This window comes from Rousettus aegyptiacus, unplaced genomic scaffold (genome assembly GCF_014176215.1).
Source record: "Rousettus aegyptiacus isolate mRouAeg1 unplaced genomic scaffold, mRouAeg1.p scaffold_m13_p_5, whole genome shotgun sequence".
In the NCBI taxonomy this organism is placed as follows: Eukaryota; Metazoa; Chordata; class Mammalia; order Chiroptera; family Pteropodidae; genus Rousettus; species Rousettus aegyptiacus.
This window is the reverse complement of record NW_023416308.1, coordinates 113903789-113930686: the sequence shown is the minus strand read 5'-3', so window position 1 is coordinate 113930686 and position 26898 is coordinate 113903789. Positions and strand designations below refer to the sequence as shown.

General features: G+C 53.9%; 1 protein-coding gene across 2 annotated transcripts; it reads left to right on the top strand.

The window, feature by feature from the left end:
• On the top strand, positions 1 to 26898 carry VPS37C (VPS37C subunit of ESCRT-I). 2 transcript variants are annotated; one of them, XM_016134174.2, is made up of 5 exons: positions 1 to 238; positions 19481 to 19579; positions 22857 to 23028; positions 23780 to 23862; positions 24620 to 26898. In XM_016134174.2, the coding sequence occupies exons 2-5, from the start codon at positions 19487 to 19489 to the stop codon at positions 25313 to 25315; spliced, it is 1044 nt and encodes a 347-aa protein (XP_015989660.2). In that variant the 5' UTR covers positions 1 to 238; positions 19481 to 19486; the 3' UTR covers positions 25316 to 26898. The 2 variants fall into 2 exon arrangements, with proteins under 2 accessions (XP_015989660.2, XP_015989662.2); XM_016134176.2 differs by lacking the exon at positions 1 to 238 and adding an exon at positions 323 to 9265.

The following is a 26898-nucleotide window of genomic DNA, read 5'->3' as shown; positions in this document are numbered from 1 at the left end:
GGGCGGCCGCGGGTGTGTCTGGTTGGGTGGGGGGGGTCTGAGTCGTGACTCAGAGGCCCGCGGGGCGCCCAGCGTGGTAGCGGGACGAGCAGCGTGGGCGCCGTTCCGAGATCCGGACGTTGGAGGGGTGTCACATCCGGCAGGAGGGGGCGGGCCTCGCGGACCCCGGAAGTGTGGGCGTGGGCTGCGGTTTAACCCGCGGCGGCTGTGGCGGCGGCGGCGGCGGCAGCCCCAGCAGGTGAGCCGGGCCTGGGGAGGGGCGAGGACAGGGACGGGGCCGGCGCCGCAATGGCCGCCGGCGCGCCCCCTCCTGCCCGCCTCGCTCTGGTAGAGGCCGGTGATTGGGCGCGAGGGGCGCGTGACTGCAGCTGCCGGCCGGCGCCCCTGCCCCTCGCAGTGGGAGGGAGGGAGGGAGTGGGGACCGCGCCAGGCTCCCCGTCGGCCACCCACTCCCCACTTCTCAGTGCCACCCTTTTCCCACCGTCCCGTATTTGAGCATTTAGATCGTCGCAGTTCTAGTGACGTTAGAGCCAGTCAGCCCATTGTACAGATGGGGAAACAGGCCTGAGAGTGGAGTCTCACTTGCCATAGGACATATGGGAGGCTGGTGGCGGAGTGGGATTAGAGGGACACTCTGGTCTTCGAGTCCCAGTCCTGTGCCCGTTCTGCCGGGACCTGCTGGGTACAAAGGGCATTGCGTGTGTGTGTGTGTCTTGTGGGAACTAAGGAAGCAATATTTTCCCTCTCACCTAATGAGTTCTAGCTGGGTTAATAAATGAACAGACGTATTAACAGGAGAAAATAAAATTTTAATATGTTTACACAGGGCAATTCACATAAGCACCGAAAATTTCAGTAACAGGTAAAATAAAGTATATATGTTATTTTGGACAGAGGAGAAGGGGGGATGGGAGCTTAGAATTCAAAAATGAGAATGGGTGATTTGCAAGTATGTGAGGAAGAGTGGAACACACGTGGCAGGTAAAGGTTTGCTAGGCAAACCAGAACACAGTGGGGTGTGGGATTTAGTCAACAAGCTCCTGCTTGGAGCCTTCTGTCTAATGCTAAGGTGATTATGTTAAGGTTCCTTCCCTGAAACAGGTTTTCCCATCTGAATCTCTCAGGCGTGGAAGTGGGGGAGGGTCAAAGGTTTTTCTCAAGTCTTTTGTTTCTTAATAACTCTCTTAAAATTAATATCCCAAAAGACAGAATTTTTGGTCCCCTTCAGTGTGTATCTGCAGTACGCACCTGGTTCCACCTGGGTACAAAGGGCAGTGGTATGTGTGTATACAGTGTATATATACACACACGCACACACACACAAATGCTCCTCAACGTATAATCAAGTTATGTCCAGATAAACCCATTGTAAATTGAAAATATTGTAAATTGAAAATGCATTTAATATACCTAACCTACAGAACAGCATAGCATAGCCTAGCGCATCTTAAGTGTGCTCAGAACACTTACATTAGCCTACAGTTGGACAAATCATCTAATATAAAGGCTGTTTTATAAAGTGTTGACTATCCCATGTAATTTATTATGCATTTCACTTTTCTGACTAAAGTCAGAAAATCATACATCGATCCATCGAAAGCCAAGACGGTGTGTATATCTCCAGTAGGTGCCTGTGAGGTGCGTATTTCCCACGTTCTGGGTGAAGGAAGGAGTTCCCTGGGCTGCGTTGGGAGTTACTGGCAGAGTTGACTCTACACCTCAGGGTCTTGGCCTTCGAAGATGAGTCTGTACTTTTCTCAGCTACACAGTATCTGGGCTCGCTCACCTGAGTAGTGCCCACCTGTAGCTCTGGAAACTTCAGTCACTTCCCTTTGCTTCAGCAGTATCCCAGTTGCTGACTCAGGCCTGTTCCACCCCCTTCTCTGGCTCCCTGCCTCTTGTCCAGGAGCCCCGAGAAGCGGCCACTTGACTCGCCATCGGAGCTGGAGGAGATGGTGGCAGAGGGATTTGGGATGGAAAGCCTTTCTTTGGCTGTCGTCCAAAGCTGCATCCCTGGTTCTGAATGGGAGCAGGGACTTGGAGCAAAATCCTGGGCACTGAAATGCGAGTCTTTGTTCTTGGCAGTCTTAGTACCCAAAAAAGTTTTTCTTTGCTGTATTATCTCTGAAATCTGGTTTGGTGCCTTTGTAATTTCCATTAGGTAGAAAATTTTCATTGTGTATTTCATCTGGGCAGCTTCTGGTGGCTGTATTTTAGGTAGCGATAGCTCTGAGTTCTTGCTTGGATGCCGTGTACTCTTGGCACAGTTTGAAGGGCCTTTGTGGACATACTGAACTCTTTAGAAGACTTCAAGGTAGGTGGTGATCCTGTTTTACAGATGAAAGGTAAGTCACGGAGATGATAGATAATTTGGCTAGGGTCACGCAGTGAGTGCTCGAATTGGGATTTTTAACCTGTTAGTCTCATTTCAAAGTGAATGTGTACTTTCTAGACCTTCAGAATCATCTGTGGTGCTTGTTACAAATTCAAAACCACACTTCTGCAGATTTTTACTTGGACTGTCTGGCGGGGTTCCATGTGTTTTTGACACGTGTGGCACTGGGTGATTCTTACTGTAAGGCAAATTTGGGAAGCAGTGCCTGAAGAAGTGTGTAGATTTACTGGGTTTGGAAGTGAAATTATTTCAAGGAATCTTGTTTTATTTTTTGCTTATTGTTGTGACATTGGCTAATCTGACCTAAATCTGCCATTATAAGTGCATTGGGATAACGAGTTATATGAATCATCTCTGGACACTGTTGGCCAGCACTAGCAGGGTTTTTCCAGACTGAACTAATGAATCTATTTTAATCTGATTGGATCTCTGTGTAGAAATTGTTAGTTTCTGCTCAGAGGCTGGAGTTTTCAGGTTTAAGTGTGTTCCCAGATAGTTGTCTCATGTTAGTGAGAGCTCTGTCATGGCGGTGGTCTCTGAGGTTTGGAGTGCTTTAAAGGCATGTTTGCTTACGGGTGTTTCCTCCCTTGCATGTCTCTCCCCTTTCACCACTCCCAAGTTTTTTCCTTTCCCGAGTTTATATGAAAGACTTGTGCAAATACCAAACAGGTTTGTCGGTGATTGGACTGGAACGATGGAGTGGGGCCCCTGGGGCTTAGGATGGGCTCGAGAGGGGAGGAGAGACTCACCCGTGTATGGTGAACAGATAACCCAGGTGTGCAAAGCGCTGAAGTCATATAAGTACTTTTCGCCCCACTGCTAATTTATCTGCTCCCTTCTTAGAAGGATTACAAGTAGCAAGAGTCAAACTCAACATTATAGTATTACTTTATTCTCTTTCTCTCCAGTAAACATTGATTTCTAACTTAATTCCTTTGTAAACAAAGGATGTACTTTGTATGATTCGACTTGTTTAATGGCCCAGGGTATGGTCTGCTTGGGTAAAATGTCCTGAGAACACTTGCAGAGAATGTGTTTTCCGCTGTCATTGAGTGGAGTGTTCCGTAAATGTCAGTTAAGTCGTGTTGGTTGGTAGTGCTCTTCCAAGTCTTCTCTGTTCTTGTTGCTTTTCTGCCTACTTGTACTATCAGTTATTGAAAGAGGGACATTGTGGATTTTTCCATTTCTCCTTGTAGTTTTATCAGTTTTTGCTTCATGTGAATCTTCATTGAAATCTCTGTTACCAAGTACGTAAACATTTTGGAGTGTTATGTTTCTTTGATGAATTGACTTCTTTTATTATGAAGTGACCCTTTTAATTCATGGCAGTATTCTCAGCTCTGAAGTCTATTTGTCTCACATTCATATAGCCAATCCAGGTTTTGAAAAAATTCATGTCAGTGGACTGATATCCAGGATATATAAAGAATTCCTACAACTCAACATAAAACAAAACAACAACCTGATTAAAATGAGCAAAGGACTTAAATAGACATTTCTTTGGGAAGGTAAACAAAATGACCAATAAGCACATGAAAATATGCAACATCGCTAGTCATTAGAGAAATGCAAATCAAAATGAAACTGAGATACCACTTGACATCATTTAGGATGACTGTTATAAAAACAGAAGTGTTGGCAAGGATGTGGGGTATTGGGACACTTATTTATTGCTGGTAGGAATGTAAGATATGCAGCCACTGTAGAAAACAGTATGGCAGTTCCTCAAAAAATTAGACATAGAATTGCCATATGATCCAGCAATTTTGTTTCTAAGTCTGTACACAAAGAAGTGTAAGCAGAGACTCAGACATCTTTGTACACCGCTGTCTATGGGTGCATCATTCATAATAGCCAAAAGGTGGAAGCAACCCAAGTGCCTATTGACAGATGAATGGAAAAACAGAATGTGGTAATACCTGCAATAGAATGTGATTCAGTTTTAAAAAGGAAGGAAATTTTGACACGTGCTACGACACAGATGAAACTTGAAGAAATAATGCTAAGTGAACAAGCCAGTCACAAAAGGAGAAATATTGCATGGTTCCTCTTGTATAAACTCCCTAGGATACTTATGTTCATAAAGACAGAAAGAAAAATTGTGGTTTCCAGGGCCTCGGGGGAAGAAGGAATGGGAGTTAATGTTTAATGGGGACGGAGTTTTAGTTTGGGATGATGCAGATTTCTGGAGGTGGATGGTGGTGATGGTTGTATAACAGCATGATGTGCTTAATGCCACAAAACTACACTTAAAAATGGTCAAAACAATGGATAGGGATTCTAAAAATTAGTGTTAGCATGATGTATCTCTTTACATCCATTTACTTTTAAATAATTTGTGTCTTCGTGTTTAAAGTGGATTTCTTGTAGGCAGCATATAGATGGGTTTTGCATTTTGTAAAATCCCATTTTACAATCTCTGCCTTTTCATTGGGATGTTTAGACTACTTACATTTAATATGATTATCGATATAGTCGGGTTTAACTATCATCCTGCTATTTTTTTTCAATCTGTTCTGTGTTCTTCCCATTTCGCTTTTCCCCTGATGTCTTTGAGATTTAGTAATTTTTATGATTTCATTTTGTTTCCTTCATTATTTTATTAGCGATAATTTTTTTTTTTTTGGCGGTTGCTTTCAGATTCACGTGCAGCTTTAACTTGTCGTAGTCCGTCATAAGTGCTACCCGGCCACTTCTCCTGTGGTACAAGGACTTTACCGTATGATGCTCCACTTCCTCCTGGCCTTATACTGCGGTTGTCACGCATTTCACTTCTACATTTGTTATAAAGCCCACAATACGTTATTATTTTTGCTCCGACCAGTCAATTATTTTGTGAGGAGATAAAAAAGAAAAGGTTTTTCACATTTCCTTTTATGGTCATCATTCTGGTGCTCTTCATTGCTCCCATGTCGATCCAGACTTCCGTTGTGTTTACCAACCAGCCCTTCCGAGGATTTGCTTTAATATTTATTTCAGTGCTGCTCTGTCCGTGATGCATGCCTTCACCTTTCGGATGCCTTTGTTTTGGAAGGATATTTTCCCCGGATAGAGAATTCTAGGTCATCTTTCTTTCGGCATTTTAAGACGTGGTTGCCGGCTTCTGGCTTACATTGTTTCATATACATAATCCACTGTCATTCTTACCTTTGTTCTGCTGGTCCTAAAGTGTCTCTTTTCCTTCCGGCTGCTTTGCTTTTATCATTGGTTTTAAAAAATTTGATTACGTGCTTTGATGTAGTTTTTTTTTTTTTTTCACGTTTCTTGTTCTTAGATTAATTGGGGTTTTTGGATCTGCAGGTTTCGAGCTTTCATGAAATTTGGAAAATTTTCAGCCGGTAGTTCTTCACTTCAGATGTTTTCTTTATTCTCTTTTTTCTCTCTCTCTCCTTGAGACGCCGGTCACGGGGATGTTAGGGTGCCCAAAGTTGTTCCACAGCCCTCTGATGCTCTCTCTACTCACGTTTTCCCCCAGTCTTTTTTTCACTTTGTGGTTTGTTTTGGATAGTTTCTGTTGTTTCTTCAAGTCGACTGATGTCTACATCTGCAGTGCCTAACCTTCTGTGATTTCCATTCGGTATACTTTTTTATCTGGGACATCGTAGTTTCCACATCTAGAAGTTTGATGTGGGTTTTTAAAATATTTTTTGTGTCGCTACTTAACATGCTCAGCCTTCCCTTCAGCTCCTTGAATACGTGGAGTATGGTTGCAGTAAACGTGGTACGTCCTTGCCTGCTAATTCTGTTACCACATTTCCGAGTCTGTTTCTGTTGATCGATGTTTTTCTTCATTATGGATCATTTTTCTTCTTTGTCTGATAATTTTGATTGGATGTCAGATGTTGCAAATTTTACCCCGTTGGTATCAGAGCTCCCCAGATACTTACAGAGCTCCATGGGAGGGTCAGATGGATGCTGGATATTTTTGTATTTCTGTGACTCTTCTCATTGTTTTGGAATACCGAAGTTATGTGGAAACAGTTCGATCCTTTGAAGCCTTGCCCTTAAGCTTCGTGTTGGCTGGTCAGACCGTCTTTAGACCAGAATTAATTTTTCCCACTACCCTCTTCAGTGCCTTACTGATATCCTGTGAATTATGAGGTTTTCCTGTGAATTATTAGGTTTTCCTGTGCTGGCTGGTGGGGATGCAAATTATTTTTGGCTCATTAGAGGATTGTTACCTCTAATCCTGATGAGTGCTAGCTATAGTCGGCTGAAACTTGAGGGGGACCCTCTGGAAATTTCTGGAGTTCTCTCTTTGTGTAGCTCTCTCCTTTCTGATATTTGGCTCTGTGAACTCTGGCTCTGCAGGGTTCCCTGGACTTCCAGCTTCTTCTCCCCAGCTTGGGGAGACTGTCAGGCTCTGCCTGGGTGCCTCCTCCCTGTCCCAAGGCTTGGAAACTCTCTCTAGGTAGTAAGTTGGGGGCAATCGTACAGCTCATCTTGCAATCACACTGCTTGATGTCCATTGTCTGAAAACTGTTGTTTTATTTGTATGTCTGGTATTTAGTTGTTTGAGGCAGAATAGTAAATCTGGTCCCTGTTCCCCTTTATTTGCTGAAAGTGAAAGTCCCTGTCTAGTTAGCAGTCACTGAGCTAGGCAGATCTAGGCTCTGGAATGCAGATGTGAGACATGGGCTATGCCCTTGGGGAGCCCCTGATTCTTCCATAATATATACCACGTGGTACTTACAGAGCACCAGGGGAGGGCCGCATGCATTCTTTGGGAGAAGGAGCAAGGAGCCCTCCCCAGAGCAGCTGACATTTGAAGGAAGGATGGGCAGGCATTTTTAAGCCCGAGAAGGCATAGGAAAGAAATTCTAGGAGTGAGACAGAATTGGGGACTCCTCGAGGGCAAGGCCCCTATTGTGTTGATCTTTATGTAGTTGTGGGGTGTTTGTCAAGTGATTAGAAGCCTGTTGTTTATTCTGGGAATAGTAGATAGAATAGAAAGAGCTAGGGTAGGGTGAGCAGCCCAAGGGGGGATGGGGGGAGACCTAGCTGGAAAGGGAGGCTTGGGGTCAGCTGATACAGGGCCTCGTATGCCAAGCCAAGGAGCGTAAGATTTTGAACGCAACACCAAAGCACTAGGGAGATATGGACCGTTTTAAGCAGGGTCGTGAGAGCTCTGATGGACTCTTCTCCAGCAGGTCCTGGGGTGTGTGGGCTGGAGAGGGCTGTGACTGTTAGAACCAGGCGGGAGACTGCAGAGAGTCGGGCTCAGGGCAGACTTTCCGCATGAGGATGAAGACAAGTCCAGACCTCAGGGCGGCCCCTGGTGTTGCCACCCTTTGCCTCTTCCTGGATTCCTGCCTGAGTCAAGAGCAGATAGGAGGAGCCTCTGATCTGGTTTCTGGTTTTCTGTGCCTACGCTGTTGCCGTCAGCACACTTGCCTGCCTCTTCTGGACGGGGCAGTTCGCAGGGTCATGCATCACTGGCTGGGGGGTGGGGTAACAGCTGTTCCATCTCACACCAGCCCAAGCTGGCCCCACCTTGGCAAGAACAGTGGGTCTCACCAGTTTAGACTTTGAACATACGCCTTGATTGACCCCATACAGACTCCTAGATGTTTGTATTGAGTGTGCCCTGACCTTAATCTTGATCCTTTCTGAAGGGATGGTTGAACCTGCTAGCTCAGCTTGTTCTGTGCAGATTAGAAAGTGCAGGGCAGGGCTGGAGGACTTGGCAACCCCAGGCTGAGATCCTTTCCCAGTCATGTGGACAGAGGGGAACCAAAAGGAAGTTTGGCGTGAAGTAGTTTAGGATGGTTTTCTTTTAAAGTCAGAGCCAGAGGCCGGAGAAGGAAGAGGCTTTGTCAAGTAGCTGGGTTTTATTTCGCTGTCAGGAAGTTTCAGGAACAGGCTGCTTATTTAATAACCTGTTTCTTCGCCATCATATTGACCCATGGTGAATGCTATTGATCTGAGTTATGTCCAGCCACTGGAGTTCTGTCACTCTGTTGACTGATGGTGTCTCTGGAGCAGTCATAAAACCTTTCTCCTCGATGTTCACGTGGGAAGTGCTTGAGTTGCAGAGGTAGGAATAATTTGCGGGTGCCCAGCGACTGAGAGCGCAGGTCTGCCTTCTGGCCGCTGAGCCTTTAGTCACAGGGCTCCCCTGCAGGGCCCAGGCCAGAAGGAGGCGCAGCTCCTGGCGTGCTTGTGAGATCCGTGGAGCCTGCCAGGGCGTGTGGCCTTGCCCCGAGGCTGGCGAAGGAGAGTAGGTGCCATGCTAGAATTTGTCGAGGACAGTTATTCTGGGTTCTGAACATCGACAGGCCCTGTTCTTTAGGATTCTAGCTGAAAGACCTGAGTAATAATGACCGTTGAGTTTGGACCCAGAGCCGGGCACCTTGTCCACGGGCATGGACTTGACTAAGAGGCGGTGTAGCGCAGTGGTGGCGAGCGTGGGCCCGCAGCTAGACTGCCTTGGGTGAAGTTCAGGCTCTCGACGTCTCTTTGGCCCAGGTTTCTCGTGTGTCAAATGAGGAAAGCCTAGTGATATAGCGGTGGTGAGGGCCTGTGGCGAGGATCACCGAGTCGCTGGGTACTGAGCGTCTGGAACACCGCTCAGTGCACAGGAAGCGCTCCGTTCGGTAGCTGCGCTGACCGGCATCATTGTCCCTTACTGGGGGGACAGTGAGGCTTGGAGAGGGGAACGGTGGGAGGTGGTAAAGCCTGGTGCCACCCGTCCTCAAGGAGTCCCCAGCTCGGACGCCTGCCTCTGCTGTCGCCGTCCCTCTGCCTGGAATCCTCTTGCCTCGTCCTTCTCCACGCCACAAGTGCCTGCTTGTCCTTCAGCTGTCCGCTCCTCTGTGACGCTTCCTTGCGCCTTCTCCCAGGATCTCATCCTGCCCTCCCGTATGCTCTGTAAGTACCAGGGAGCATTTACCTTGCCTGGCGGCCCCTCCCTCTGCCTGTGGGTGAGACATCCCAGCTGAGAGGGAGTGGAGGAGGGGGCGTGGGCAGGGCCAGGCAGGTAGAGGTGAGGGCTTAGGGCAGTGGTTTTCAGACCACATTCTGGGGTCCCCCTACAGGCTTGGGGGGCTACGTTTGGAGACTAGGACTCTCCCTCTACCCCTTCGCCCAAAGCGTGGCCTCAGTGGTTTGTTCTGTATTCTTGGGAGTTGGGGGCGGGGGGGTGGCGTAATATTTTGTTTGCAAACACCGAAAATGTTCTTTGACAAAAAGCTGAAAGGGGTTTAGAAAACAACAGGAGTGGGTGTGCCAGGCACGTGGGAAAAGAGGATGGACGTGTGTGTCCTGACAGTATCCCGACGACTCCAGTGGGAGGCGGGGGGGGGGGGGGGAAGGGGATAAGGGCAGGAGGGAGGGACGAGAGGACTAACCCTAGGGAAGGCAGAGGAAGCAAGGAAAAAATCTTTAAAAAAATTAATCCAGATGGTTGTAAGGAAGAGGCGCTGGAGGTGGGAAAGACCCATTTGGAGTTTGGGGAAAGACAGGGATGGATGCACTTAAAAGTCTTCAGGGGGCTGGCCCCATAGTGTAGCGGTCAGCACATCTGCTCTACACGCAGAAGGTCCTGGGTTCGCGCCCCAGGTGGAGCCACGGACCACACCCCAGGTGCTCCAGGCAGAGATCCCGAGGGTGCTGATGGCAGCGGAGGTCGGAGAGGAATCTAGCTCGGGGCGGAAAAATAGGAAGCAAGAGTGCCCCCCCGCCCCCGTCCCGCCACACCTGGCATAGCAAATCGGGCCCATCGTTCTTGGGTCTTCTCACTTGGGGCCTGCCTCTGGGAAAAGAGGGGTCAGGTACAATTAGTGGCCCCAAGGAGCATCTGTTGGTTGTTATGTAAATATGTATTTGCAGTGACAGTCTTCTTCCCAAGCCTTGTCCCAGTGATCTGTCCGTGCTCCCCCCATAGGTGTATGGACGCACTTATATTTGAGGATCTTTGTTCCGATCGGTTCAGAGCCTGGTTCAGAAGCCACACCCTTTGCTTGCCTCTGGGACCTGCTGTTTCAGGGCCTCCCATGGCGATCCGCCATCCGCGCTGGGCGCTGGGCAGGGTGGTCAGGCAGCATTCACACGACGGGGTGTCAGTGCATGGGAATGAATGCTGCCCCGCGCCTGCTCGCTGCTTTTGCTGGCACCTCCAGAGGTCCCCTTGTGTAATTCTCACAGCAACCCTGTGACGCGGTGGTGCGATCAGCCCCGCGTTGCCGCTGAGAAACAGAAGAAAGGCTGAGTAATCTGCCCAAGGTCAAATGGCTAGTGAAAGGTCAAGCTGGGATTTAAATCCAGGAACAGTCACCTCTAACTGGAACTCTTTCCACTACCTTTTGCACTGTATTAACTAGCAGTGGGGATGAGGAGGGACCCCCAGCCCCAACCCCACCTCCAGAAATTCCTTAGGAAGAGTAAAAGCTAAAAAGGTCTTCCTTTGAGGGCTTGCTCGCCAGCTTTTCAGATAGTGAGGCCGGTTAATTCGATGCTGTGGGATGTCAGGTGACTCAACAGTCAGGTACTTGGGTGCATGGCTAGACTCATTTTGGGGAAAGAAAACTAGGTCAGATCAGGTCAACAGAAAGTTCGTCATCAAGCAGCAGGATTAGGAAGGTTTCTAAGGCAACCATAGGTGTTCTCGACATGAGGGGCGAAGTGGGACCAGTTTCCTATAACACCAGCAGATTGAACTGTGTAGGTTGCTATGGTAACGACTTCTCAGGCTGCCATAGGTGGATGTGGGAAATTTACAAGAAGCCCAAGGCCTTTACAGCTCTCCTTGCAGTGTGATTTCAGGCTTGACGTCGCTGGCAAGGAAGTGTCGTCTGAGGCGTGAGTGACTGGAGCCAGGGCAGGCAGAAGCGCCCGGCTTGTCCCGTGTTACAATTCTATAATAGTGCTCATTTCGCTTGACTCAATGTTGAGCCCCCAGGGCGGCGGGAGTAGCTCCTGATCATCACATTGCTCCCGAGAGGCAGGATGATTAATATTTGTTCAGTGCCCAGTAGCCTGCAAAGCCCTGCTCGTCTGAGGCACGCATCCCCCATCATGGGGTTGTCATGGGGCCCGGTTTCCAGAGCAGGAAGCTGAGGCAGAGGGACTTGATCCAGGTCACACAGCTGAGTAGCTGTGGAGCCAAAGCGCGAACCCAGGGCGTCTGTCCCCAGATTCTGTGCTTTTCTCCTCTGCGTTCTGTGTGGGGCAGAGCTGGCGTTCACCGCTTTGGTAGAGACGAGGGGCAGGCACCACAAGCCATCTGCAGGGCTGGCGCGCCCACCCTGATCTGAGCACCCTGGCACTTAGGAAATGCTGGGTTTTCCTTCCTGTTTCTACTTTTTCTCCCTCGGGTTTATCCTCTTAAAGCATCTGATATCAGTTGAAATTGTTTTCGAGCCAAACAGTCTTGGCAAAGATCCACACTGAGCAAGATCTGTCAGCGCACTGCTTTTCCCCCTTCCTATGAAGGACAGATTGGAAGGCTGCCCTGAGTGCGAGTCCTTCCCAGCATCCCCTGTCCACGTTCCGCAGCCTCTCCCCTCTCCCACACACTCCTTCCCCCCGCCCCCCAGGAGGAAAAGACACCACCTCTGGCCTAAATCCACAGGCTGTAGTGTGGGCTCCTTGGGGCCTCATATCTTCCACTAGATCATGTCCCCCGTGTTCAAAGCATGTGAGATTGATTCAGTTAAGATACAAAGTGGTGGAAAGAAGTAGAGGCCCAGAGGTGCAAGCAGCAGGGGCCAGCGGCCAGAAACCTCTCCCCTCATCATAGCCTGTGGGTTGCAAAGGCCCTGGGGCCACACACCTGTGGAATCCAGGACTCCCGTAGGGTGTGTCGCCTCGCCCCTCTGCCCTCCTTCCTTTCTGTGGACTCTGTCCTGGCAGCTGTCTGTTGGAGGGCATGTGGATTTACAAACCACAGACCACCCAGTGTCTTGGAATTGGCTACTGAAATTTAAAAATGGGGAGATGCCACATAGATCTGGATCTCCAGCGTCCCTTGGAGACCTGGCGCGTCTGGCAAAGCTGGGCCTGCCCTCCCACCTGCACGAGTTCCCGAGCTGGAGCCCGTGCTTTCTAGAGGGGCCAGACTCCCCGCCCAGCGCCCATGGGCCGCTGATGCCCCTGCCTGGCCCTGGTGGACACAGCGTTTGTGACCTCTGTGATCTCTGGCGGAGGTGAAAGCTGCGGAGACAAACCAAGTCAAAGCAAAGGGAACAAGGAGGAGGAAGCTTTTTTCCCCTCTTAGGGGCTGTTAGGAGGAAAGTGACGTTTTCTCCTCCAGGTGGAGGGAGCGTGGATTAGCACTTGCGTTTTCCCACACTTGTCGCCAGTCTGACCTTCGAGTTGATGGCATTGCCCCCCAGAGAGGCCCTGTCTCGCTGTACCTGTGCATGCGGCCACCTGCCTTCCTCGACGACCTTCCTCGCCAGCCTTCTCCTCCGTCTCCCAGCTATGCAGACCCCCAGTGGTTCCCACGAGGGCCCTGCAGTCACCTGCCCCCCGCCCTCTGTCTCCTGTCCCGGCACCAGCAGCCCCCTTCAGTGGGGCCTTGTGGGCTCCGCGCGCCCCCACCCCTCAGCCTCCCCACCCCTTACTCCGCTGGTCTCCCCTCTGTCACAGCTTCTTGCCCCTGTGTTCACCATGATTCCTTGTGAACTTTTTTACTTTTTAAAACCGAACTGAGTTCCTGGAGAATTCGCACTGGTTTTTATAGTTAAGAGTTAAGGCTGTGTCTGGCATGTAGTGAGAACTCAATAAATACTGTTTACCCCCCTCTGCCCCCATATATCCTCCCTTTCTTTGGGTCCTTATACAGTACTCGGCGTGTAATAATGAATAAACATTAAATGATTGTTCAGTAAAAGCAGGAAGAAAGGAATGAAGGTGTGAAAAAGTGCAAGGAGCCCTGTTCTCACATCCCCACGTCTTGGATGACTCGTGCGCCAGCGGACCGATGGGCTCCCTCCCTCCCTGCCTCTGTCTGTCATTCTGCAGACATCGTTATGAATTATCTGTGTGCCACTGGGAATACAAAGGTGAACAGGACATTCTCTTTCCCTTCAAGGGGCTTGTCTCTCCTCACCTCAGTCTTCTTTCCTGTTCCCTCCCCCAAATAGCAAACTCTAGACCCTCCCCGCCTAGAAGCACCCAGCATCTTCCTGGACACCTCAGTAAGTGGAAGGGGGTCCAGGTCAGGCCTGGGTGCCGAGGGGCAAGGTAATTGGACTTGTGGGGCCCTCCAGAAACAAGAGCTCATGGCCTGTGGGCCCCCAGATAACTTCTCAGTAACCGTCAGTTCTCTGCATGGGGATATTCACCCCTGGTGCTTGTGGCCGCCTTGAGAAGCGCTGGTTTGCATTTTTTGCCCCTCGAGTGAGCGGGCAGCAGGAGCCCTGCCTTCAGGGGTCCCTGATCCGTGGGCCTCGGGCAAAATATTGTCCTATTTATTTATTTTCTCCTTTTCCAAAGTAAAGACCCAGAGAAGTGTTTGCTGCTCTCAGGCTTACTGGGTGGCTCTGAGGGTCAGGTGGTGTCTCTCTGACTTCTGAAAGAAAGGCCCCAGCGGCTTCCAGGGCAGGTGATGCAGGCGATGCCTGGATAAAAAGACAGGTGTTTGCCTGCCGGGGCTCGAGATGTTGTGGGAGAGTGAGGGTGGCGGGGAGTGGTTCGCAGGGCCCGGGGCCAGGGGCCTTTGTGGGCCTGTGATCTCGGCATCTTGGAGTATCCTCCAGGCGACCCTGTGAGGGGAGGTTGGAGCAGGTGGGGCGAAGGTGCTTGTGAAATTCGAATACCAAGGCTTATTGGACCTTTGGGAATACGCTTCCTGTTTCTTTCTGGGCTTCCTTTCATCCCCGAAATGGGGTAATTAAGCCTTGTGTTCACTTGAATTAGGGGAGTGATTGCGGGAGTACGTTAATGGGAGAGTTTGCAAAGGGCTATGATCTCAGAAGGAAGGAGCCATGTGACCATCAGAGGTTGCCTACCTATTTCATAGGTCAGGAAAATGAGTGTATATGTATGTGGGAGCCTGAGCACCCCTCGTTCCGGAAGAAATGGAGGCAGCCCTTGTGAGGCGGTGTGAGAGGAGGGGGCTGAATGGTGCAGCCTGCTGGGAGGAGCAGCAGGAGGGTCAGGGCTCCTGGGTCCGGCGTCCCTTCCTCTGTCACCACAGTCAAGTGATATGCCACTCCGCCTTAATTTTACCACCCGTGAAATGGGCGCGGTGGACTTGAGAGGGATGTCGAATGAGAAACGAGAGAAGGTGGAATTCGAAGAAAGTGCTGAATGAACCCACATCCCACTGTGGCCAGTGACATCTCAGCGAGAACCTGCTGCGTGGAAAGAGGCCCGTTCCCGACGGTGTCAAGGACCGCAGAGCGTGCGGGCGGACCGCGAGCGCGCGTTCCGATGGCGGGGACCTGTGGGAAACGGAGGCGTTTCACACCTGCAGTCACGAGGCATGTGAAACGGACGTGGCCTACGCGAAGTCTGCAGCCAGAGGGACGTGGCCCGGGAGAGAGCCTGTTTTGGGGCCACAGGGCTGAGCTGTTTGGTTTTTTTTTTCTCTCTGAATTTGGGGGTGATCAGCTTTCCCCTGTATCTCAGGGAGTGCCGGAGACAGTCGTCACAGACAGGAGCTCGAACCTCCTCCTGTCCCCTTCATCTCCCGGGCTCCGGAAGGCACACCACTGGAGCGGGGACACGTTCCCCACACGGAAGGGCATCCTCTTCCTCAGCGAGGGGCCACGTCCTGGTGGCTTCATGCCAGGCAGAGGGTGGTCTGATTGGGAGACCTGTATGTTTCTTTCATTCATTCATTCATTGCCCACTTTGGGGAGAATTCTTGCTCTCTAAAACGCAACATGATTCTTCGAAACAGCAGGTAAAAGTTACAGGGATTTTTGCCACCGGAAATTCAAGGCAGTCACGCGGAGCCAGGTGTGAGGCGTTAGATTCAGAGGAAGATTATCATTTGGGATGGTGGGTGGAGGGGACCGGATCCAAGGGGGCTGTGTATAATGGTGCAGTGGGCTGCATACTTCAGCACGGCCCAGAATTATCTGGGGTGCTCACTTGCTCATTTATTTTTTTGATTGGCCACCAATCTTTCTTTAACACAGGAAAATGTCTTGCTAAATATCCGTGGTCACACATCACCAAACTTTGACGGCAAGTTATATACATCCTCGGTGCCGCTGCTGTCCTCCCTGCCCCTTGTGGGAGCAGCGGCAAGAGCCTCACACAGGTTTTAGGAACGTCAGGCCCCTCTTTGGGCCACTCGGTGACCTGGAGCTTTCAAGCCCATGGGTAGTGGGCTTGGCACCTTTGCTTTGATGGACTCATCCATCGAATGCCATGTTCACCGCAAGTTCGAGAAGCATGGACATGCACACTCGATCCACAGAGGTATCAGTAAGGCCCTGTCGTCAGCCCCAGAGGAAAACAATTCAGAATGTTGTAAAATACTTGAATGTCGTAAATAGATTTTGTTTTGGTGACATTCCTATAATTAAAACGTGTTCCTTTTCTGGGGGAAAGAAGAAGTGGCGAGTGAGGGCAAGCCTGTTAGGGAAGCCAGTGCCCCCGGGTGGCTGCAGGTGGGTCTGATATCAGTGCCTCCTCTCAGGTGAGCTCCCGGTGCCTCGCCCGGTCCCACCGGCGTGAGCCAGGCCACAGGCACTGAAGGGGCGTGCACTCGGGGTCCTGGCAGAGACGCACTCAGAACAACACGGGGCCGAGGCCCTGCACTCCCGTCCTGCCACCACAGGGGCTGGTCGACAGACCCCTCTCCTGGGTCTTTGCTTTTCCTCTGTCAGACGAGGCCGCGCCCACCCGAGTTCCCTTAGATCTGGAGGAGGGAGAAGGAGGACCATAGGCAGCTTCATTAAAAACTAAGAACCCTGGAGATTCTGAAGTGCTGGGTCTGGAGGGGGACTTGGGGCTCTTGGGGATCCGATGCCCCTGCTGAGAACCCCCTTCCCTCCCCCCGTACACACTGCCGAGGTCACGGCTGCATCCTAGCTGTATGACCTTGGAGCGGGTCACTTCCCTCTCGGCCTCTTCCGAGCTTGGGTCAAAGCGATGCTGACTACGAGGCGGTCGTGAGGGTCCTGGTGACAGCAGATACGCAGTGCCGACTCCGTTACAGGCAGGCCGTTCTGACGTGAGAAACTAGGGCACAAAGAGGGTCAACAGCAGGCCGGTGAGTGGCAGAGGGGGATTCGAACGCAGGCAGTCTGGGTCCGGAGTGTATGCTCCTAAGAGTGGGTCTCAAAGTGTGTTTCAGGGACCCCTAGGAGTCTCCGAGACCCTTTCGGGTGGTCCATGAGGTCAGAATAATTTTCATAATCTAGGACTTTATTTTCCTTTTTACTCTCTCCCTTGAGTGTACAGTGGTGTTTCCAGAGGGCACATAGCCTGTGGTCACATCATTATTCTGGCAGTGTGTGCCCTCGCGAACACTCGCGTTTTGAAAACTCACTTTCAATGTCAAATCCAGTAAACGTCGTTAGCTAAAATCCACATACGTGAAAACTCTTTGGGAGCTTCAGTTAGGATTGAAAGGTGTCCTGAGACCCAAAAGGGGCCACTCCGCTGCCCGAGGCTGTGCTGCCTTAGGTGTGGTATTTGTCGGACACGGAGGGGCACGGAGCGTGACACCTCCCGCCACAGGTGGCTGAGGTGGAGAGTTGGTGCCCATGCCGGGGAGTGGCGGCTGTGCTCAGGGCTCTCCTGGTGGGCGCGTGCAAACGTCCCGAGGTGTGAGCGCGCGCCTGGACCTGCAGGGCCATTGCCGATGGCACCGCTGAGCGTGCTGTGTGCGCGCGGCTGGCCAGCTGCCCACACGGCGTCCTCCATTCTCCGCCCGGGGTATCTCTGTGCTCAGCCTGCCTGCAGTCTGAGCGGACACCCCGTTCTGTGTGTGGCAGGTTCCTCCTTGGGGGGAGTAGGGTTGGGCGCCACTGGCGCTGAGCCCAGCCAGTTCTGGGCCAGGCCTCGTGCCAAGCCCGTGCTCCGCACGTTGTCATCGAACCTCACACCAGCCCACGTTACTGAGGAAGAACCCGAGGCTCAGGGAGGGTCCACACGGGCAGGCGGAAGTCCTGCGGCTGGCGGCTGGCGGCCCTGGGACTCAGACTAGGTGTGTCTGACCGAGCCCGTGCCCCGGCATGTGTCAGACCTTCAGAAGGTCACTGTGCTTGTCCTGCTCACAGCGGAGCCCTCCGTGTGCAGTGCGATGGCATGGGGTTCTGCTCCCCGGGACCACCGTGTCTGCCGCTCCTCTGTCCCCTGGTGCAGCAGGGCGAGGTGTGGACAGAGTACAGTTTTGAATGGGACCTGCCCACCTGCAGATGGGACTGTTGTCACCTCACAGCATGAGGACAGACAGTCTCATGAAACGTGTGCTGCTGTGCTCGGTAACTGGTGCCTCCACTGTCACATGACTGGCGAGGAACTGTTGGCTTTTCTGAGTCTGCTGCATCAGCATCTCCTGGAGAGAGTGGGTTTCCGGCCCGCCCTGGCTTACCGACACAGCTCTGCAGGTGGGGGTGGGCCACCTACATTCTCAGGGAGTGTCTCCTGGGATTGAGGTGCGTGCCCGAAGCTCGGCATGGCTGCCCGGCGAGTCGGGGCTCCATTCCGCCCTCAGGGGATAGCAGGCAGTGTGTGGATAGCTGTTATCAGTGGGGCATACCTCGCTTTATGGCCTTCGCTTTGTTTTGTTGCACAGGTGTTGCATTTTTTACAAACTGGAGGCAAGATCCGCCACCAGCAAAATAGATTACCTGCCACTCTGTTGCGACACTCACTTTTTTTTCAGGGGTCTGGAACCAAACCCACAGTATCTCAGGTATGGCCGTAATTTGTTGTCTAAACTGGGGCACTCTGGACCATAAAAAGGGACACTGTTTATGAGCTGTGCCAGGACGTGAGGAGTAAAGCAGGACTTTCTTGGCAAATGGGAGTGCATGGTCAGTATTTATTAATTTCTCTTTACACCTTTCCAATGACCGTAGGAAACACCTCTCCCTTTCTATGACAGATGGGAAAACTGAGGCCCAGAGAAGGTTGCTTCTGACTCTAACCTTGGTCCTTGATTTCAGAACATCCCCTTGGCCTAATAATCAGCGCTGACTCCCTGGGGTGCTGGTGCAGGGTGCGGGTGTGTGCGGACTCCAGATACCCCGTAACGTTGGAATCTTTAGAAAACACAGTCTTTATAATGAGAAAAACCAGCATTAGGCCTATAAAGTGCATATCTAGGAAAGATAAAAAACAGAGGATCTTGTCAGCAGAAAGGAAGCCAGCACTGGGTGTGTTTCAATGTGTGTGTGCCGCTTCTCGGTCCCTGGGGCCTGGCGTGACCCCTTGTTACACAGTCTGTCACTGCCCCTCTGGGCAGGACGACAGAGGGAAGGGACTCCCGAAGCTGGCACTTTGTCAAAGCAGACATTCTTCTCCGGCCGGTCCCTTTCTTTTTCTCTTGATTGCCGTAGAGGCCAGTGTGGTGATTTTTTTCCATTAGTGTGATGAGGAGGGTGTGACTCTGACGGTCCATTTTTGTGGCATGCGGCAAGGGCCGCAGTTGCAGAGAACACCTGAGGGGACCCAAGGTCGTTGGTGTCCTAAACATAACAAGCAGCGACGCCCCCGTGCCGTGCCGTTGAAGCCGCAGGGCCCCAGCGTGTGAAGGTGGGGTGTATTTCTGGTTCGGACGGAACTAGACACCTTCCAGAGGGCGAGCTGGGCCAGGGCCCGCGGGCCTCCTCGGGCCAGCTTCGTCTCCGTCCCCGGCGGCCTGGCTCGCTCCTGCCTTTTCCATCTGCTCTCCGTGGAGCTGCATCGGCGTTTTCCCTCTGGCTGCCGAGTGCTTTCACGCATCTTGCTGTTCATGGCCGGAAGGAGTGGCTCCTTGGTCTCCCCGGGGAGAGGCGGTGGCTGGGGCGGCAGCAATACACTCCCTGGGACCCTCACCCCTCCTCGAGCGTCCCCGCGGAGTGGGAGCGTCCTCGGAACACTCGTTTCTCTTTGACAGATAGTGTGTACGGGCTCGGGGTCCCTTCCCCACGAGCTGCCTCTTTTCCTCATGTCAGTGTTGTTGTGTGTTCCCAGGGAAGGATGGAGACGCTGAAAGACAAGACTCTGGAGGAGCTGGAGGAGATGCAGAGTGACCCGGCGGCCATTGACCGGCTGGCCCAGGAGTCCCCCGAGGTAGAGGGGGGCAGTCATTGGGCCCAAGGAAGGCCAGCAGATGGGACCGCGGCCCTTCTTAAGGATGCTGGCTTACTGGGAGTTTGGGCCGAGTTCATCTTTCTTTTCTGTGGCTTTTTCCCTGGTTGGGACCCAGCCAGAGCCGCCCCCGAGGTGTCAGCCCAGTTCCTGGGCGCCCAGGAGGCATAGGGGGTAGCGCTCGGGGGTCCAGGGCCCTCAGTGAACCTGCGTGCCCCGGGAGTCCCACACTGTTCTTCCAGCCCGAATCTGGAGGCAATTGCTAAAAACGTGGTAACCGTTCTGTAGCTGCCTTTCCCCAGGGGCCACGTGGCCCTGCATCTCCAGGAGGAGCCACTCTCGGGCTGGGGCGTGGGCTCACCTCTTGTTTGATCCCCTTTCCTGTCATAGCTGGCAGCTGACCCTCTCAGCCTGCAATCACAGTCCTCATGGGAATAAAAAGAGCCTCCTGTACAGAGCCTGACACCTTAGTAAAGGACTTTCCTGTCCTCCCCGTCTCCGGCACCTGTGTGGCTGGATGTGGCCGCAGAGCTGCAGCTGGGCAGTTGTGCCTCGGGCGGCTGCGACCCATCCACAGCTCTGCAGGCTGCTGCCTGCCGCTCCTCGTGTTAGGGAGACACAAACGCGAATCTGCCGGGCTCATTTGACTGGCATTTGGATTTATTTATTTATTTATTTGGCCGATGCACAGGTGTGATGACTCTCTTCTGTGAGTTCCGGGTACGCTCACCAAAGAGAGGGAGCCGCCCCATCCAGCTTCTCCGTGCCGCCGCCTCCCCAGGGCAGTCTCCTCTCTGTGAGGGGGTGCTCCTGGCTGTGCTCTGCCTTCGCTGCCCCCCGCGGGTCCTCCACCCGCACGGGCAAGCTTTGCTGGGGCTGGAGGGGACGTGTCAGGCAGGGTAGGAGGAGAGGTACGGGGACTCGGTGCGGCACTCCCCGCCCGCCCTGAGCGCGGTCAGCGGGGACATGAAGCAGGGCTCGTGTTGGTTAAACGCCAAGGCCGACTCAGGTGGCTCACGAGGCCGTGCGCTCTGCCAGGGCCCGCGTCCGCGCTGGCACAGAGCTGGGCACAGCGCAGGCCTCCCCGCCGCCACCCGCCATTCTTCGTCAGGCGCACAGTGAGCACCGAGTGTTTCTTAAAATCTGCCCTGAGCGCAGTGCTTCGTAGAAGCAAGCCTTTACATAATTAGAATCCGTCGACATCCAGGCGTGGCAAGCCGATAGGATCTGTGGCAGAGTGCCCAGAATCTGTGGAAAATGTAAGCAGAAACCCCTCTTGGGCAAACGGCAACTTGAGTTTTGTGACACGCAACCGTGCCTGGCTAATTGATTTAAATTCTCGTGGGGAAGCACTCGTGGGATCTAAGGGAATGAAGGAGGGTGGGCTGCTTAGACCTTCAAAGCCCCTCGGACTGGATTTTCTGCACTGGGCCATCAAACAATAATTGAGTCGCTGGAGACCGCGAGGGGAGAAATTAGAGCTCGTTTGATTTTAGGTGGGGACGTTGCCTGGCGAACAGGGGTCAGTAGGGGACAGCTCTGCGTAGAAGAGCACGACTCGTGGGCAGAGCACAAGAACTGTTTTGTTGACCCCTTATCGATGACTGGTCGGGGGCTTCATAGTTAACCCCAATGGAGAAAGATCTGGGGAGGCTGTGGGGAGGGGCACAGAATTGGTAGGACAAGATTTAGGGGGAAAAAGATACAGCACAGATTTATTAGTTAAGACCCAGAGAAAAGGCAGCGGACGCGCATGAGGGCCAGAGGATCTTTGGGGCCCCCTAAGGGACAGCTGAGCGGGGTTGGGGGGTGGGGGGGCTTCAGTCCTCCCTCTCTGTTAGCCACATAAGTAAAGCTTTCGCGGCTAATAAAAATGAGATCGAAACTTCTCATTGTCAGCGTCCCCGAGTCAGTGTGCTTGCTGAGTGGCTCGAGGTGGTATTTGCGGCAGCAAACCAGACCGCCTAGCTGTGGGGCACTTGCCGTCATGGGCAGACCAGACCCCAAGAGACCATGGCGGGCCCCGCCCTCCCAGGGCCCCGGCGGCCGCATCCTTGGAAGGAATGTAGCTGCGACCACCCTCTTTCCAGTCGAGAGCGTGAAGGACAGGCTCCAGGCCCGCCCCAGAGCGCAGGTCTCAAGACCCTGTGGTTGGGGGTTGGCAGGAGGGCGGCCTCCCCGAAGTCCCCTCTTCCAGGATGCGTGCGGCCTCTCGTGTCCATCCGTTGGGGAACAAGCCAGTCAGGCTCGGTTCATCATGTGCTGACCGTGGCGGAGAAGCTGCCCAGTGGCTCCTGTGTGGACGCCGGTCTTGCCCACCTGTGCCCTGGGCCCTCCACTGGGTGCCGAGTCCTCTCCTGGTGCCACGTGGTGCTGTAGGTGTATTGTCCCCGCTGTCTCAGGGGTGGTGGGTCATCTCCATAAAGATGACTTCCTAGCAGATGGACAGGGCTTCAGTTCATCGCAGCTCTCGGGAGGGTTCCCGTGGCTGCCACCTCACCAGCTGGTGGCCACAACAGACCTGGCTGAGGGCACAGCGCTGCTCAGCTTGGGGACGTGCTTTCAGGGGGCACGTAGAGGTGCAGAGGTTGGCATTAGGGCCTCAGGTGGCCGCAGGTCGCCTGCGTTGGTGGGAGTCCTCTGCCGGCTGTGGGATTCCTCCCATAGTTCTCAGGGGCACTCTGTTCATTCATCCACACAGCTTCTCTGCAGGACACACGTGGCCTAGGAGGCGGGGACAGGTCTTCTGAATCAGTGTCGGTCTGGCCATGACTTTCTCACCCCTCAGAGAAATTGTCTTCGTAGCCTCTTTGCATGTCTGGCGTGTGGCCTGGCCTAGGCTACCTTAGTCCTCGGAGCGGGTCTCTTGACTCTGAATCCTGTGGATAAGTGGTTGGGGCTTTTGATCCCTTCCTTCCTAGAAAGCTGGTGCTTTCTCGTATGCCTCGGCCTCCCCCTCTGTGGGCTCTGCACCGCCCATGGTGGGCCTGGCTCCTGCTCATCGCATGGCCCTGGGCAAACTGTCGACTTCGCTGTCAGTTGCCCACGTGGATCCACCACGTAGGCTGTTGGATTCAGGATTCAGTGAGGCGCCTGAGTCAGCGCTTGTTCAGCGTTGGAACCCAGGTCCATCTGACTCTATCTGAGGGCTGCATATTACGGTTCCTGGTGGGCGATGAGTCCCAGAAGCCCCTGGTCCAGGCTGCCGTGAGCTGAGTGATGGTGGTGATTCCGATGGGCAAGTGTCCTGTTCTTTTAGGTCCAGGACCTGCAGCTGGAGCGGGAGATGGCACTGGCCACCAACCGGAGCCTGGCTGAGCAGAACCTGGAGTTCCAAGGTCCCCTAGAGATCAGCCGCTCTAACCTCTCGGACAAGTACCAGGAGCTCCGGAAGCTCGTGGAGCGGTGCCAGGAGCAGAAGGCAAAGCTGGGTAGGGGCAGCCGGACCCCGGGGGTGTGCTCTGGGAGCTCCTTCACTCGGGGGCGCGCTCAAGGTTGGACTGGGGAGAGATGCTGGAAGGGCATGAAAGAGTAGCTTTCATGAAAGGGCCTGCAGTTCCTGAGAGTCACCACGCCCCAGCCCTGCGTAAGGGCCTTATGTACATTTTTTCACAACAGCCTCGAAGGGGTAGATGGTGTTACTGTCATTTCATAGATGAGAAAAAGGAAGCCCAAAGAGATTCAAGCGCTTGGCCAGGGTACACAGCCTGCTGGAGACGGGGTTGGGATTTGACAGAGAGCTTGCACCCTGCCCCGTAGCTGTTAACTTGGCCACCTCAGCCTCTGTGCTCTGCATAGCGGATCCAGGTTCCCTGTGTCCTGGGGCCTGCCATCTGTGAAGGTGGGAGGGGCTGTCCTGGAATTTCGGTGGCCAGACAGGGGAAGTCAGTCCCCTGTGAGGCAGAAGGGGGCTGGGGTTGGTCGGTGGGCTCCGAAGCCCAGCTCCTGGCTTCCCGGGCTGGCAGCAGGGAGGCTGGTGAGCAGAGGTCTGGCTCGGGCTCCTTTGAACTCTTTGCTCAGGAAGGTGACCTGAGGGACTGGAAGGGGCTCCACAGCAGCCCAGGGTGGGGGCCGGCCCCAGTGTACACCGAGGACCCTCTGAGAGCCTTTGCTGAACCTCAGCCTCCAACACTGAGTCGAGAGACTCTTTTGAAATGTCCCCCTTTCTGCCCTCCCTTCCAGAGAAATTTTCTTCAGCACTGCAGCTGGGGACCTTGTTAGACCTCCTGCAAATCGAAGGCATGAAGATTGAAGAAGAGTCTGAGGTGAGGTGGCCCGTGACACACTCTCTTCCTTGAGTAGCGTCAGCCCCTGGAGCAGGAGCCCTTGTAATGAGCACTGGATGTCTGCAGAGGGTGGGACAGGGGCACTTTCATAGGTGGCAAAGATGAGTGACACCTTTAGTCCCAGTGGAGGCCTTTTTAGACATAGAACGGGAACCCAGTCTCACTGGCTAAAGCAGACATAGGCGACTGAGAGCGAGGTCGTGGCCAGCTGGCCGACCTGCGTGGGGGGCAGTGCAGCAAGAGCCCCCGAGGACTGACGCCGGGCCCCAGCCCCTTCTCACCGGGGCTGCCCGGTCTCTCTTCTGCTTCCCTGAGTGTCTCCTCATTCTCTGCGGCAGGCCGGCCCTCCCCACTTCTCCAAGCTCTGGGAGGAAGAAGCTGCCCAGGGCCTCGCGGCCCCTGGGCTGGCCTGCACGAGTGCCGGGGGAACTATTACTCATTCAGTTACTCGACACACAGGTGTGGCAGCCAGCGGAGGCCTGGCACAGAGCCGGGGGCAGGGGATAGCGGCGACCATGACTGACAGTGCCTGCCCTCCAGGAGCTGATGTTCTGGGGAGGGAGAATAAACAGATGAGTGTGTGTCAGCAGTGATGAGGGCCATAAGGAGAAGTCCCCAGGTGGGGGCCAGAGAAGGCGGGGAGTGCCCGGGAATGCCCGAGGCTGCCGAGCTGGGAGCCTGTGGGTGCCCCTTGTTCTCAGGAGGCGCCTGTCGTCACCGGGCCCGTATCTTCCAGACCATGGCTGAGAGGTTCCTGGAGGGCGAGGTGCCCTTGGAGACGTTTCTGGAGAACTTTGCCGCCATGAGGATGCTGTCGCACCTGCGTCGGGTTCGTGTGGAGAAGCTCCAGGACGTGATGAGGAAGCCCAGAGTCTCCCAGGAGCCGGCTGGTGACGCCCCTCCACTCCGCCCGCCACCCCCGCCTCGCCCCGCCCCACCGGCGACCCCCACTGTGGCCGAAGAGCAGCCACCCCCGCAGCCGTCAGGGGTGCCTCCCTACCCTCTGCCCTACAGCCCATCTCCCAGCATGCCCATGGGCCCCACGGCCCAGGGCGCGCTCCCGCAGGCCCCATTCCCGGGGCTGCCTCAACCCTCCTTTTCCTACAGTGGGCCTTACCCGTCAGCCCAGCCAGGACCCAGGGCTGCTGCGGGCTACTCCTGGTCGCCACACAGGAGCACACCGCCCCAGCCTGGCTATCCCGTGGCCTCTAGTGGTGCCTCTGGCCCTGGGTACCCCTTGGCGGGGGGCCGGAACCCCAGTCCTGGTTATCCTCAGCAGTCCCCCTACCTCTCGGCAGGAGGAAAACCTCCCTACCCAACGCAGTCCCAGCTCCCGAGCTTCCCAGGCCCCCCCCAGCCCCCCTACCCGACCGGGCCTGCCCCTCCCTATGGGTTTCCTCCACCTCAGGGTCCTGCCTGGCCCAGGTATTAGACGCTGCCCTGGCCCTCGGCCCTTCCCTACTTCCACCTATACCACAACCTTTGGCCCACCCACTGCTGAGATTCGAGGTTAAATTGGAAGTGGAGTTGCCACTGCCTGTGCACTTGGGGGACCTGGCCGGGATGACGCAGGTCCCCAGAAAGCCACGGGCAGCGTGACAGGCTTGGCCGCACCAGGCCGTCACGGCACTTACCAGCCTCCCCGGGGAGGGAGTGCTTCTTTTCAGTGACTGGTTTTAGCCTGTCTCTGGGGAGCCAGGCCGGGAGTTCACCTCTCCACGGGTGTGTGTACGAGTGAGCTGTGCCTCTGTGAGCATCTCCCCATGCCTGCGCTCCCAGACACCTGAACCCAGTGCTCTTATCTCGGTGACGGGCTGGCCAGTCTCAGGCCCCTGCCCACCCTCCTCCCTGGGATTTGGCACATTCGGGCTGGTGCCCACATTAAGAGATGCAGCTCTCGTGTCTCTCTGGTCCATTTCAGGATGGCCTGCCCCACACACCATGGCTAGGGGTGGATCAGAGGGAGAGAACAGAGTTAGGAAAAACACTTCGTGATTTATAAGTCACATAAAGCCATAATAGAACTCTGACGGGCTGATGTCAGATAAACTTGTCCTATGGGCCGGTTTGAATGACGGCAGCAGAGCCAGCATGGTGAGAAGACTAGGGGTCATGCAGGTGGACCCCAGGCCTCGCTTGCACTGGTTGGAAAGTCGGGGGTTGCGGGGGAGCTGTCTTGGATCCTCTGGCTGGAGAGGAGGGAGAGGCTCTGGCCCAGGAGATCGTCTCATTGGGCCTCACCGAGGAGCGGAGGGCCAGGTCTCCCCAGCCGCCCTCTTTTCTGGCTGACTTTTCCCGTGGCCCACGCCGTCTGTCCGCTCCTGTAGTGCCTTGAATCTCATTTGCAGCAGCCCCTCCCGTCATCCCCTGCCTCTGGCTCCCGTGACGTAATTCTCCCTTCATCCCTAACATCCCTCCTAAGACGGACATCAAAAGTCGCCCTAACAGTAACCTCCCAGATGGTGCTTCTGAAACACCATCGCTATGTCGGGGTCCATTCTCTGCATCTCGCTCGTCTTCAGAATGTAAAGGGCAAGGATTGGGACTTCTGCGCCCCATGCAACCCCCAGCACCTTGGGGGTTTAAGCATATTCAGTAATGAAAATGACGGTAGACCAAAGGGGGTCTACATCAACAAGCATTAACTAGGTTGTTCCAGATGTGAACCAGGTCTCACGGGCAGACCCTGGAGCTGCTATCGGTTAGGAAGTCATATGTGCCTTGAAATGTCCACTACACGAGTGCCCAGCGTCTGGTGGCCTGGGGTGCTGGGGGCCAATGAGGAAACTCGACCTTCTGGTGCCTGCCCCCTCCCGGCCTGCGTGCCATCAGCGGGTGCGTGGACGAGATGCTCGGCCAGCGCTGTCGGCTCCTTGCCAATTGTGCTTGCTCTCCTAAGTTATTTATAAAGAGAACTCCCTGATGGACTCCGCTAGTTCGAGTGCTTCGGAACTCGATGAACGACCGCCGGTATGTTGTATGAGTAATTGCCATAATAAACTCTGAGGCGTTCCA

Bases quoted from the DNA above. Each gene is read 5' to 3' on its own strand.
- VPS37C (XM_016134174.2), top strand. From the start codon at position 19,487: ATGGAGACGCTGAAAGACAAGACTCTGGAGGAGCTGGAGGAGATGCAG. The intron at 19,580-22,856 runs GTAGAGGGGGGC...CTGTTCTTTTAG, and splicing joins TGGCCCAGGAGTCCCCCGAG to GTCCAGGACCTGCAGCTGGA. The intron at 23,863-24,619 runs GTGAGGTGGCCC...CGTATCTTCCAG, and splicing joins AGATTGAAGAAGAGTCTGAG to ACCATGGCTGAGAGGTTCCT.